The sequence below is a fragment of the Pan troglodytes genome, chromosome 6 (genome assembly GCF_028858775.2).
Source record: "Pan troglodytes isolate AG18354 chromosome 6, NHGRI_mPanTro3-v2.0_pri, whole genome shotgun sequence".
NCBI lineage: Eukaryota > Metazoa > Chordata > Mammalia > Primates > Hominidae > Pan > Pan troglodytes.
This window is the reverse complement of record NC_072404.2, coordinates 133,248,565-133,263,558: the sequence shown is the minus strand read 5'-3', so window position 1 is coordinate 133,263,558 and position 14,994 is coordinate 133,248,565. Positions and strand designations below refer to the sequence as shown.

At 39.8% G+C, this 14,994-nt stretch overlaps 1 protein-coding gene and 1 pseudogene across 7 annotated transcripts in view; one reads left to right on the top strand and one right to left on the bottom strand.

Annotated features, from left to right (window-relative positions):
• Positions 1–4,557: 4,557 nt before the first annotated feature.
• On the bottom strand, positions 4,558–14,608 carry LOC107975649 (serine/arginine-rich splicing factor 3-like; annotated as a pseudogene).
• CTTNBP2 (cortactin binding protein 2) overlaps positions 14,455–14,994 on the top strand; it is a 162,309-nt gene continuing 161,769 nt past the window's right edge. For 2 of the 7 annotated variants that reach the window (XR_681584.4, XM_016958067.4), the window contains exon 1: positions 14,460–14,960. Coding sequence is in view for 5 of the 7 variants with exons in the window: in XM_016958067.4 (XP_016813556.3) it covers positions 14,880–14,960 (81 nt within the window). In the remaining 2 variants the exon portion in view is untranslated. Of the gene's footprint in view, positions 14,961–14,994 lie in introns of all 7 variants that reach the window. The other 5 variants (XM_009454065.4, XM_009454062.4, XM_519331.7 and 2 more) reach the window with 5 other exon arrangements.

Below are 14,994 nucleotides of genomic sequence, written 5' to 3'. Positions count from 1 at the left end.
GGAAATCTTTGAGAATATAAAGGCAGGGACTGGACATACCATAGTTGTGTAGATGGAGCTGAAATTATTTCATTTGGATGTTAATAGAAGGCTGATAAAGTTGGGATCCCTAGAGCTGCATTTATATTTGGAGAGATAACATGTGACCTGCTGTATATCCAAAATAATAAGTCCATCTTGGCCTTAGTTTCACTTCCAAGGATAGGTGACAGACAAGGTCTTCTCCACTCAAAAATTCCATCATTTTATGATGCTTTTCCTTACCACCCCCCACCCCCGCACACACACACACACACAAAATAAAACAATTAGCTTATAGTCAATGAACATTCATCAAGATCATATAATGACCCAAACATTGTCACTAAGTTCTACAGTTGTTGCAAAAACAGAATATAGACTTTCCTGTCTGCAAGAAACTTACACTGTATTTGGGAAGATAAGATATTATTGTAAATGATGCAACAAGTACATAATTTTGTATTAGACCAGGTATAGGCACAATGTGGCCCACAAGACAAATCTGGCCCAACACCTGTTTTTGTAAATAAAGTTGTATTGGAACACAGCCACACCCTTTCGTTTACATTTATGGGTGCTCTCACATGGCAAAGGCAGAGATGAATAGTTGAGACAGAGGCTGCTTAGCCCACAAGCCTAAAATATTTAGCCCTGGCACTTTACAGAAAAAGGTTGCCAACACCTATTTTAAACAGTCAAATAACGTCACAAGGCAAAACGAGATCAATTCCAAGAGGGTAACAGGGAGGTTGAAGGTATTGGAGTTGAGAGACCCAGGCTGTGCAAACTTCAAATGATTACCCAGCCAGGTCCTGGAGACAGACGGGGGGAAAGGACTTTATTTCTGTAAAAAGAAGGTGGGGAATGGGGGATTCTTATAATAAGTAAGAACATGCTGAAAGCAATTGCATATTGCTTTTATTACATCCTTTTCTTATCACTTTTACTATATTGGCCCTCAAAATAATTAATTTGGAAAAGTCTAATCCTTTTAAACATTTTTCACAATGTTGTTCCAAAGTCAACATTGATTACAAATTCACCACTCCTCTCCTGAGAAGCAGGAAATATTGCCGCATAGTTACTTTTACATACATGACATTTTGTGATTCACTCTAAAGATAATTAGAGGAATGTATAAATGAGTTGCAAGGGAAATTAAGATAGGAAAATCTAGAGTTAGAATTAAAATATCAACATTTATTATATTTTGATTGAGAGAGTTCTATTACTATTTGTCCTTAATTCACAGATGTATTTTGTTAACCACCATAATTTTTACAAATAAAAAGACAAAGATAAATAGTCATTGTTACAGTTTCAGGGCCTAATTATTTTCCACTGTTTGAAACTTTGCTATTGTGGTGAAACAGATACTTTTTTTGATTCCGATAGTTTTGGAAGAACAGGTGGTGTTTGGTTGCATGGGAAAGTTCTTCAGTGGTGATTTTTGAGATTTTGGTGCACCCATCACCCAAGCAGTGTATAGTGTACCCAATGTGTAGTCTTTTATCCCTCACCCTGCTCCCATACTTCTGCCCAAGTCCCCAGAGTCCATTATATCATTCTTATGCCTTTGTGTCCTCATAGCTTAGCTCCCGCTTATAAGTGAGAACATACGATGTTTGGTTTTCCATTCCTGCATTACTTCACTTAGCATAACGGTCTTCAACTCCATCTAGGTTGCTGTGAATGCCATTATTTCATTCCTTTTTATGGCTGAGTAGTATTCCATGGTAGATATATATCATATTTTCTTTATCCACTCGTTGGTTGATGGACCTTTAGGCTGGTTCCATACTTTTGCAATTGCAAATTGTGCTGCTATAAACATGGATTTGCAAGTGTCTTTTTCATATAATAACCTTTTTTTCTTGGTGCCTATAAACATTTCTCAGTGCCTTAGAGCCCTTTAGATGTTATGGGGTCAGTCACCCACTGTGGGCCACTCTCAGGCCTGCCCTCTCCACATAATGTCCCGTGTTCTATAATCCTTACCCTTCTCCCTTACTCCAATCCAAATTTATTTCCCTCTATTTGCTTAGCATCTTGTATCTTGGGGGCCTTGCTACTCAAGGACAATTATATCTTTTTTATTAAATATCTACTAGTGATATGATACAGCACTAGGATATGGAAGCATTCATTCACTCCTAAAACTTCTCATGCTTGGCAATGTGCTAGGCTCGAGGGAAACAAAGATAGATATTAGCTTGCAGGAGCTTGCTGTCTCCAGCAGTGTATCCCAAAAGGGGTCCCTGAATGATCTCTAGATGAAACTCCTGGACTGCCTATTAAAATTTGCAACTGTTTAGGCTCCAAAAGGGACTTACTCAGTGGGGATACCTTGGAACCCACATTTAGCATGCTTTCATTTTTCTGTGTGTTAAGGATAGAAGGAGATAATTTCTGGATTTAAGGCATCCATTGATCAGTGGTTGAAAACTGGCAGCCATGGGCAGCTTTGACTTGCAGATATATTTTTTATATTAGGAAATATCACATAAATATTTGATTTCTTTCTTCTCTTAAAAAATTAGAAGTTCTAACATCACTAGGTCTGTATATTTTTGACTTAGTGTGAGGATTTTTTTCCCCTTTAGTTGGACAGAGCCTATGCCCTGCTGTTGGTTCAAGTCTTTATCATTCCCTATTGTCTTACACCCTAGCCAGCCTTATTCAGATATCTTATACACATGGTCCTTATAATCATTTAATACAATGACTCTGTGATCTACATTCAAGTGGATAATTAAAAAGAAAAAACTCTGCTAATGCCATCCAATTTCTCTGTGTCTCAGATAATGCTACGCTAAGACTTAATTTCATGCACAACCTCTGAAAGGCCTTAAGAAGTGAGAATTTAAGGTTTGGAGCAGGGAGTGTGGTCAAGATATATGGGGCAAACAGTCATTTTCAGTCTTGTAGCTAGCATGGGTTTGATTTAGACTGTTAAACATGGATAGCAGGAAACAGAATAGAAATCTCTTCATTTCTTTCCAAATCTAGCATTTCTATAGCAATTGTCACCATGGTATCTTGATGTGTTTTGACAGAAGAAATTTCACTTTTTGAAAAATGTGGTAATGAGGGAAAGAGAAACTCCTTCTATACTTAAACTCCAGAGGCATTTCCTTAATAAAGAGCTCAGAAATGTGTGTATATAGAACAGAAATTCCAACATGGTCTGACCCAACTAAGGGCTGTTGGGGTTTCTTAGTGATGAGGCTGTCTATATCCAACTGAAAGAACCCTTGAATGTGAGGGCTGGAAGGTAAATCAAGCCCATAATACTACTTGTGCAGCTCTTTTCAGCATTCAAGCACTTGTCCATATTAATCTCATCTAATCCTCACAACAACCCTGTAAAGTGAGTATTGAAATTATCATTCCCATTTTATAGAGACAAAACTAGACTCACTGAAGATTAGTGACTTGAGTCAGATCACAGAGAAATCATGCTCAAACAGGTCTTCAAGACCAAGTCCCTTGGACTTTCACCATACCAGTGTTTTCTGAGTTTTCCTATTCAGACTTCTGTGGAGCATGAGAATGCCATTTACATAGACTACCAGATGAGTGGCACCCCCTGGAGTTGTGTAGTGTGGCTGATTCCGGGCCGGGCCCTGCAACATTGTTGGAAAATGTTTGCATGTAGGGTACACCACGGGCATAAATAAAACATGGGACAAGCTTTGCGCAATTCATGATGGGCTGGCTGTGAATCTCCTTTTTCTCAGACCCATTACAGCTTGTTTAACATCAAGTGAATGAGATGGTACAGAAATGACCTTGAATCTTGTAGGACTGAATGATTATGTCCTCCTAATATTCATATGTGAAGCCCTTACCCTGGATGTAATGATATTTGGAGAAGCCTTTGAGAAGTAACTAGAGTTAGATTAGGTTGTGAAGGTGGAGTCCTTATGGTTCTACTATTAGTGGGTGGCAGAAGAGAAAAATCTTTCTCTCTGCACATGCACTGAGGAAAGGCCATGTGAGGATGCAGCAGAAAGCTGGCCATCTATAAGCTAGGAAGAGGGCTCTCACCAGGAACCATATGTGCCAGCATCTTGATTTTGGACTTCCGTTGGATTTTTTAAAAACCTCTAACTTAATACTGCAGCATTTCTTTTTACCTGATGGCTTGTGTTTCACAGCAGCTTTTAAAGCCTGCTTGTGCAACTTAGCTGCATACTGTATTCTAGCTATGAAAAAAAAAAGTAAATCTTACTTCAATTTTTGCCAGTTGTTTCTGTGTTAAAAAAAAAAATCACACTTCTGCTGGGCAGGATTTAGAGGTTTATTATCAGTCTATGTGTAAAGTTCAAAGCAAACTCAATTTTGCTTAAGGGAACATTGTAAAGTAACAATTCTTGGTATTTCGTGTATCTTATGATCCATTTCAAACCATAGAGAATTACACCTTTGTGTGTCGCTGTTTCAAGAGACAAATTTGAACAACTAAAACATCTTTAAAATGAAACAAGTTTAAGAAGTCTCAAATAAAACTTGAATTTTCTGTATATACTCCTGTCAAATGAAGTAGTTTCCTGTACACCTCTTCTCTTGCAAACTGGTCTTGTATTTCCTTTCATTTGACGTAGATCTGCTATGAGACCTAGAGAAGGATCAGGACAGCTTGTGATTTCTCTCCCAAGACAGTGGTCTCTCTCTTCTTCTGTTTCTAGAAAGGAACCTGCTTCCGCTGTGAGAGAAGCTTCTCCTTCTTGGAGATCTGTGGTGAGGTGGCCAACTCCTTCTATGATAATCATCTCAAGGGTGAGGACCCCAAGAGGGAGGTGGGCCACGATTTCTACTTCTTACTTTTTTGTTTGTTTGTTTGTTTGTTTTCATTTGACAGTTCCACTCCTTTTTTTTTTTTCTTTTTTTTTAAGATGGAATCTCGGTCTGTCGCCCAGGCTGGAGTGCAGTGATGCCATATCTTCTCACTGTAACCTCCACCTTCCCAGTTCAAGCGATTCTTGTGCCTCAGCCTCCCAAGTAGCTGGGATTACAGGTGCCATGCCTGCCGCCACATCTAGCTAATTTTTGTATTTTTAAAAAATAGAGACAGGGTTACACCATGTTGGCCAGGCTGGTCTTGAACTCCTGGCCTCAGGTGATCTGCCCACCTTGCCTCCTAAAGTGTTGGGATTCCAGGCGTGAGCCACTGTGCCATGCCAGTTCCCCTCCGACATGGTAGTCACAGAGTGTTCTTCCACTGAGCTGTCAGACAGCATCAGCTGCATCTCGGGGCTCTCCAAATTCAAGAAAAGCAACCCACACACATTTCAGAGTGGTCTGTAGTAGCCTAAAGCCTGTTCCAATTTGGTCTTTTTGCCATTGTTTCAAAGACTACCTATATAAACTTTACTGTCCAATGGACAGGAACCATGATGTATTTCCAGATCTAGGGAAAGGGTTCCCACAGCCTGGGTGCTTACCAGTACTGGTCCATGGCCTGTTAGGAACTGGGCAGCACAGCAGGAGGTGAGTGGCCATCAAGCAAGCAAGCATTACCACCTGAGCTCCGCTTCCTGTCAGATCAGCCACAGTATTAGATTCTCATAGGAGTACCAACCCTATTGTGAACTGAGCATGCAAGGGATCTAGGTTGCGGGCTTCTTATGAGATGCTAACTAATGCCTAATAATCCAAGGTGAAAGAGTTTCATCCATGAAACCATCCCCCACCCACCCCTGTGAACAACTGTCTTCCATAAAACTGGTCCCTGGTGCCAAAAAGGTTGGTGACTGTAGATTTAGGGTAAAAATGTACAGGCTCAAATCTACACCCTCCGATTCATCTTCCCACTTCCCTCTGCCCCAGCACCCACTGATGCTCTCACTCACCCAGCAGTCCACAAAATGGCAGTGACTTTCCAATTTATATGAGTCATCCTGAGTTTCTCTATTAAGACTATGGTAAGCACGTATTGAGAGTTTTAATATTTAATCTAAAATCATGGAATATTTGGTTTAAAATTAAAAATTTATACAAATAGCCTTGTTGGGACTGTTGTGTAGTTGTAGAATCATTTTTATTAATTCAACAAGTTACTTGTTTCTGAAACTCCATGTGTATTAGAGTGATTGTTAATTATTTAATAGGTATATGAAGAGCATGAAAATGGTAATAAGAGCCAAAACTTACTGGGGGCCAGGCGCTATTCTAAGTGCTTTAAATGAGTTAATGTAATCCTCTCAACAACCCTGTAGAGATAAGAGCCATTATGATTACCACTTAACCGAAGAGATAACTGAGACGTAATACTTGTCCAAGGTCACACAGCTAGAAAGAGGTTTTAATAATGTAACCTCGAATTTAACCACTACTCTAGAGCATGCAACCTGAGGTGTATTTGTTTGGAGGACAGAGCATTTAGTGATCTTCTAAGCTCTCTCTTACTTAGCATACCCTAATTGGCCTATCACATCTAAATTTTAATATCTCAAAACAATTTAAGTAATATATTTAATATGTACATTTTATAAACGAAATTTTTTTAAACATAAACTTTTTTAAAAATTAAAATTAAATATTTTCATGTTTACTAACCTCTCGTAGTGAGCATTTATTTCAATTATAACTTAAGGCAACAGGCCATAAGAGACCTTGTAGTACCTGGGACTGTGTCATAGTAGAAGTTACAGATATGTTTAAATCTTGATATGGTCACAGATATCTCAAAATATAATTTACAATCATGGGGTCTGGTGCAGTGGCTCACGTCTGTAATCCCAGCACTCTGGGAGGCTGTGGCAGGCAGATCACCTGAAGTCAGGAGTTCAAGACCAGCCCAGTCAACAAGATGAAACCCCCCTCTACTAAAAATCCAGAAATCAGCTGGGCATGGTGGCAGGAACCTGTAGTTCCAGCTACTTGGGAGGCTGAGTGGGAAAACTGCTTGAACCCAGAAGCTGAGGTTGCAGTGAGCTGAGATCACTCCACTGCACTACAGTCTGGACAACAAAGTGAGACTCTGTCTCAAAAAAAAAATTACAAATATGGAAACTTGAAAATTATATTAATTATGGAGTTCACCACTATATCTTATTTACTGTGCTAATAAAGAAACACTTCCATTACTACATTATAAATTTATTTTTTATATGCAGAATTTTGATCACTGGATTTTAATATAATTGTTTCCTTTAAGAGCTTATGTGTTTTATTTTATGTATTTAAAACCTTTTTCTGAGAAGAAATCCATAGGCTTCACTGCAATGTCAAAGGGGCTCATGAGAGAAGGCAAGAAAGGAGTAATATTTACTTGATCCATTTAGTCATCTATCTTTCCATCTATCCACATATCTCTTCCATTCAATTAATCTGAATAAACATTTCTTGATTGCTTGTTATGTGTTGGGTTCAGTGTCAGATATTACAAGTGTAGAGTTAATGTTCTTACAGACCCACCAATCTTCATTTGACCTTAAAGTTCAGAAAATCTGCCAAAAGTTTTCAGAATGTACTAGAATCTTCACATTTGAGATGGTTTTGTTCTATATGTATTATGTATTATATTTCATGAATGCAATGTGATCCTTTATTGCCAACCTGGTTTTTCATGTCAACCACAGATGAGGTAGCAGATTTGTGCCTGGGCTCTATTTGTCAATGGCAAATAGAGTCTAAGCTAGGTTCACCCCACTCCCAGGATACAAAAACAAATAATACAGTCCTGTTTATAATCCAATTAGGCAAGGAAACATTAGGAAGTTTTGTTATAAACACTCTCTAAAAATAAGTGTGGTTTTCAGTTCTGGTTATGACAGAGAAGCTAGTATTGGGCCAACTCTCCTGCTGAAACAAAAAAGTGGAACAACATATATAAAACAACTGTTAAAAGGCATTGGCAAGCCATGAGCACAGACAGGACTTTAGAAGCTATGATTCCCTCTTTTTTTTTTTTTTTTTTTTTTTGAGACAGAGTTTCGCTCTGTTGCCCAGGCTGGAGAGCAATGGTGTGATCTTGGCTTACTGCAACCTCCGCTTCCCGGGTTCAAGTGATTCTCGTGTCTCAGCCTTCCAAGTAGCTGGGATTACAGGCGCCCTCCACCATGCCTGGCTAATTTTTTGTATTTTTAGTAGATGGAGGATTTTGCCATGTTGGCCAGGCTGGTTTCAAACTCCTGACCTCAGGTGATCCACCTGTATCAGCCTCCCAAAGTGCTGGGATTACAGGTGTGAGCCACCGCGCCTGGCACTAAAAGCTATGATTCTTGAGGGAAGAGCTAGGATGGGAATGGGGCAGTTGGGGAATAAAGATGACTTTTACTGGGCTAAGGAGATAGGGCTTAGGCCTTGGTAGTTGCCCAGGAGTCTCGGACTTGAAGGAGAAAGCTCCAGAGGAGGAAGACACTTCAGAAAAAGAGCCCAAAAAGCATGCATGCAATTTCCTCTCAATATGAGGCAGAATTCTAAGCTGGGCCTGTGTGGGATGAGACTCTAAGAAAACCGGCAGAAAACAGCATCTCGGTGACTTAGGAGCTGAGCAAAAATTTCATAAACAGGACACAAAAAACACTAACAATACAAGATAAAGATAAGTTGGGTAACATTAAAATTAAGAACTTATGTTCTGATTACAAGTTCATGAAAATATTTTTCTTCTAGGAGCTTTGTTTCTTTACTGCTTATGTTTAAATCTACAATTCTGGGCCAGGCACAATCGTTCATACCTGTAATCCCAGAACTTTGGGAATCTGAGGTGGAATGATGGCTTCAGCCCAGGAGTTTGAGATCAGCCTGGGCAACATAGTAAGACCCTGTCTCAACCAAAAGAAAAAAGAAAAAAAAAATTATCCAAGTATGGTGGCACACACCTGTGGTCCTAGCTATTCAGGAGGCTGAGGTAGGAGGGTCTCTTTAGCCCAGGAGGTTGAGGCTGCAGTGAGCCATAGTCACATCACTGCACTCCAGCCTAGGTAGCAGAGCAAGACCTTCTCTTAAATAAATAAAAATAAAAATAAAATAAAAACAGAAAACTGGCTGGGCACAGGGCCTCACACCTGTAATCCCAGCACTTTGGGAGGCTGAGGCGGGCAGATCACCTGAGGTCAGGAGCTCGAGAGCAGCCTGGCCAACATGTGGAACCCCGTCTCTACTAAAAATACAAAAAATTAGCTGGGTGTGGTGGCAGATGCCTGTAATCCCAGCTACTCAGGAGGCTGAGGCAGGAGAATCACTTGAACCTGGGAGGCAGAGGTTGCAGTGAGCTGAGATCGTGCCATTGCACTCTATCCTGGGCAACACGAGTGAGACTCCGTCTCAAAAAAAACCCCCACAAAACTATGATTCTGGTTATGTTTTCTTCTATAGGTCTAGAAATGTTTCTGTACAGAAAATAGAACAATGCAATGTGGTATTTCAATATGGGGTGCCTTTACCCACTATTCAAAGTCAGGTAGTGTTTAGCAGGTTCAGTTCAATTCCTAATCTGCTGCCACCTCAAATTTTAAAGTCTGGGAGTGGGGTTCCCCATCACCATTCTAACGGCATCCATGGCCACATTGGGTGAGGATGGGGGGCTGGTCAAGGCAGAAAAGTGTCAAGCAAATGTGTTTTGTGAATCAGATGGCATGGTGTCCTTTGGATGATCAATTGTCGGGCGGTGGAGGCTGCAAGCCAACAAAGTGAGGTCCTTAACAGATGTCAAAGGGAGGAAAAAGTAGTGGTAAAATACATCCCAACTGAACTGATTCTTAACAAAGATGTTAATGCTGAAACAGATAGTGAGTGAGGTTGTCAAGATGATTATGATAGTAATGACCAGTATGTGGCTATTTATCTTTTGCCATAAGAAAAAAAATATTTATTGTATCGCTAGCATAAAACATTTTCAGTAGTTAAATTTTTCTTTAATTGCCAGAATAAAACATTTCAAGCTGCTTAAACCTTAATGATGGTGTGTTAGAAGTATTTTTCCTTATTATTCTACAAGTAACTTCACCTTCCCCAGAATGAAAATAGCAATACCAACGCTTTTTTTTCCCTTCAGTTCTTGAATCAAGTGAAATAAATTAATCCTTCAAGTCTAGCCATGACATTGTTTTATAAATATTATAAATTAAATTATATTGTATACTTATTGGTTAATTGAACAGCCCCTACTATATATATTTTTATATTTTCAAATAATGTCATCACATTTCCAGGTGATTTTTAAATAACCCCAACTAATTTGGATTAATAAAAAAAGTCTTGATGGACAAAAAAAAAACAACCACAAACTATTGTCATCAAGTGAGATTTGAGGCAGGGTAAGGTGAAATTTACATCTCAAAAATTCCAAATGTATTTGAAACTCTATTAATTTGGTATATGACAATTGATTATGATTGCCTAGGAAGTGTTAATGTATTGGTTTATTTCACAATTTGACACAGGAGAGTTACACATGTATAGCTTTTCTCCTGCTTTTTGTATACTAAGTAAATCCTCACTGAGTCAATCATAAATGCCATATGCATATTTATTAAAATCAAAAGATAACATCTTTAGTGTTCTTATTAATTCTTCGAACACTAAATTTCCTTTTGTGTTGAACAGTGCATATCCCCAAGTGAAAGAAAAATCTCAGCTGTGGTTTTGCAGCTGGATCCACACTTCTAATCAGAGGAGAAAAGGGCCTGATCTCACAACATATTTATATAGTTTTTAAACTTTCTAAGATAAATGAAGCTCCACTATGAGTAATGCCTAATGGTATAAACACCCCTGCTTTAATGATTGCCTAGTAACTATATACTGCAGGCTTGTGAGGTTGCTAAAGAGGCTGAATAAACAGAAATATTCAGGTCCATTTCCAATTCAGGTGGATAAGGGGCAAGAGCAGGCCAGATTTTTTTTTTGTTAAAATTGTTTTTCCATAATGGTATTGCACTAAAACATCTTTCTGCACTAAAATTTACTCTTGTAAATGACTTCTGCAGATAAGCATCCAAACCAACAACTAATGATTTAAAATGTAAAAACCATGCAAGAGAATGGAACCAACACTACTTCATTGTTTGGTATTAGCTGGTTTCTGTTCTTAGAGTGACTGTACCGGGGGATGATTTTCTTAATGTGGCTCTAACCTTGCAGTCAAATCTTATATTTGTACATCATTTCAGCAATTGAATGAACAGATACAGTTCCCAGTTAAAGGTTGTATTATAAGGGGCTGGGAGTGATTATGATAATTATTTATGTTTCGCTTTGGCTTGCTTCCTACATAGCAGATTTAATTCCCTAATTATGTTTTGCTTTAGCTTAGGTAAAATTAGCTTGCATTCCTTTGGCACACACCAACTGCAGTTGGTGGAGGAGGCCTTCCAAAACCATAGATTGTTGACAAGAGTGGCTAACTAGATTAGAATTAAATTTACTGAGTAAAATCCACAAAAAGCCTGAGGCACATGTAGATAATGACAAGCTGACTATGAGGGAATGTAGTTAGGTCACAGGAAAACTTGTTTCTGGCAATGGACACTCAGAGCTCATCTGCGGAGTTCCTGACGTCAAGATTTGGGGCTTCCTAGGTTGGTCACCATGCTGCAGACAGGGACAAGCATGGTCTGCAATATTTAAATTGTATAACTATAGGCTTGAGGATACAGTCAGAAATGATTTGCTACTCAATAATTTTGTCATTTGGCAATACTAACACATGATGACATATGGATTGCTCTTTGGAATTAACGTAAATGTTGTCATTTGACTGAAATAAATAATTCTCTTACTCCATGACAGAAACAGTTTTAGGTTCTGTGTATATTCCTTTATCTTTTCACATGGAAGGAAGCATCATGTTGTATCATATGTATAACTCTCTGGGTTTTTGGTTTAGTGGGTTGGAGGATATGGCTGATGAAGCCAAGGACATGGTTTAATCAGAAAACCACTTGGCTCCCAAACATCTGTCTGCATTCCCACCTTTAAGAACTCATTTCCCTGGTCATTTCACCCTTAGAGAGTGTGCCATAGCTCAGCACAAATACCTCTATTCCAGGGTTCGGAAAATAATTACCCTCAAATTCTTTAGTCAGTGGGTCATCAGCATCGTTATGATCCAAAAAAAGGATGTAAATAATAGTTTTCTCTATTTGCAATATATTCAGTATTACTCCTTCCATTTTAATGCCAAAAGGAATTTACTGATTAAGACTCATGATTCATTTTTGTTGTAGGGATTTATTTTCCTCCTGTTTATACTTCTATCTTTCTCCTTTTTTACCCTGCCTTTCAGTAATTTTCACTGTAACCCTGGGATATCTTTTATTTTTATTATTAATTATTATTATTATTTAGCTGTTTAATGAGGCTTCAAAAGATTTAATTTCTGGAGCCATCAAGTCAATACCCTTTCACATCTATTTGCTTTGACAGTAATAGAGCCTGCCTTTGTGCAAAGAAAGTCTTAGAAAGAGTTAATTTGCAATAGTAGCAGAGACTAATTCTCAAGAGAGAATTTAAACCAGCAAGTGTCCTCCTGGTGGAGAAGCAGCCCCAGGCCAGGCTACTGGTGAGGAAGTTAACTCCTAGTGTGCCACTTCTGTGCAGTAGGTGAGATCCTCAGCCAACCTTCAACAGTGCTGGTTTTAAGGTGGAAACAGAATGCTGTCAATTCTCCTTCCCAGGTACTGGATTTTGGTGGTTAGAGAATGTGGTGTCCTGTGATTTTTATCACTGTTTTATTTATTTTTTTTCCATTTCACAAAAACAAACAAAAAATGATGGGTGGGGGTTTGCGGTGGAGGGGGGTGGGCAAGGACTGATTTCCTTGTAACATGATCCTGCTTTAACTGTATTTAGGTGAATACAAGCTATTTTTTTCCCAGTGATTTTTTTTTAAAAATTGGGCTGCATGTATAAAAGGGATTTGCTTCCCAGAGATGGTGTCATTTCATATTTCTAACTCTTAACCCTGAGTAAAACTTATTATTATTATTTTTTCCAGAAGTTTGCCAGTTAATTGCTTGAGAAGTATTCAACATCAGAATCAAGAAAATTGATTGCCTTGCAATGTGTGAAAGTGCATTTTGAAAAGAACAAGGAATGCCCTTGGACTTTAAATTTTTACTATCAGTTTGACATCTAACTTTTACTGTCCAGTGGTTTTCTTTCATCTTAAAGAAATCTAGTTATTCTAATATTGAGCAGTTTTAGAGAGTATACTTAATAAAGGGAAGTGGTATAATGAACAGGGATGGATATTAAAGGGATAAGTGAGGGAGTAACTATCAGAGCCAATATAAATAAATAAATAAATAAATAAATAAATAAATAAGTACCTGTACTCACAGGATAACCTGGAGATGATTTCTAAGCCTCTGACTTTTAGCCCCAGAGTTCTAGGTAAAGTTCTTTCTTGACCTCTCTTCTGGGAGGGAACTTTTCACAGTTTATTAATCAATCCCTTTCAGGGTCTTTGCAGAAAAGATTTTCTCTGCCCTGGTTTGTGTCATATTTGGGTCTAATTTGGAAAGTGGAGCAATTAAAGAGTCAAAACCTTTCATTAGGAGCCTGCCATTAAAAAAAGAAGAAGAAAGAAAGAAAGAAAGAAAAAAAGGAAAAAAAAAAAAAAAAAGCTTTGATCTGTAACCCTTGGACTGAACATTCTAGTCATTCATCTTCCAAAATTTCAAGTGCAAGATTTGGTTTTGGTTTGATTTTACGTCTTTGAGACACAGCTTGAATGTCTCAATTTGATTTTATGCATTCGACACATTTTTAGGGATCTGGTGATTTGGGAAGGGCTGTACCATATGGTCTTGGTGAGGTGATAGATTTTCACATTCTGGAAATTGGCAGCAAAGGGTAGGAAATGAATTAGATGTGGAAAGGGAAGATTAAGCGTTTGGGCCTAATTCACTCATCTCATGAAAAATCTTCTGAGACGTGTAATTCCCATAAAATCTATTTTTACAAATACGGCTTTTGTTTGGTTGTTTTTGGTGTATATGTACACGTGTCCTCACACGTAGGGAGTAATTTTTTAAAATTCTCTCAAAAGTAGAGGACATGACATTTAGCTTTTAAAGCTATGACATTTAACACTTCTCAGTTAGTCCTTCAGGAGAGATCTCAGACTTAGGGGGGTCACAGAATATAAAACAGCCCGCTACACATTTCCTGAAAAGGAGATTGTATAGAAAGTTAGGAGCTGAGGGGCTGGTGCCACGTTCTAAAAGAAAACAGGACAGACAAATCGTTTTCATCTGAGAATTGTTTTTGGAGAAACACTAGAGTCAACGATAGAATAAATCAGAGCCAGGTGTGTATATATATAGGGAGAATAAAAACACCCTGGCGGCAATGAAATTTAAGAAAGAGCAATTTAAGAAGAAAGGGGTGCCCTGTGTGATTCCTCGCGGTGGGATAGAGGGAGCTGAAGTGTAGGATTTTCCCTGATCTTTCAGAGAATTCAGATTCAGGAGGCCTGACATTTAATCTGGTCTGTGCACGGATTTCTCCGGCTTGGTGGGGGTTCTGCGGAATGCAACGCTCCTCGGGCGCTTTCTGCCTTCACCTCTTCCGTGGTCTTTGATCCCCAGTCCCCGCGCAGGGCCGCAGCGGAGCCAGGTCGTGCGCCCATTTCTCGCACCTCCACGAGCCCGCGGCTGGCGCCACCGGGCGCGGGACGCGGGGCGCGGGGCGGGACCGAGGCGGGGCGCTCCGGCGCGCAGCGGGTTAAGCGGCGAGGGCGGTGGCGAGGGGCGGAGGGAGTGCCGCGGCTCCCGGCTCCCGGCTCCCGGCTCCAGGCGCCCGCGTCCCGGACAGCAGCGGGTTAAGTGCCGCCCGCGCGGAGACGGCTGAGTCCGGAGCCGCGGCTCCGAGCTCGCATTCGGATCCGCTAGAGCAGGAAGATGGCGACGGACGGCGCGAGCTGCGAGCCCGACTTGTCCCGGGCCCCGGAGGACGCGGCGGGGGCCGCAGCGGAGGCGGCGGTAACCGAGTTCCCGGGGCGGGCGCGGGGCTAGA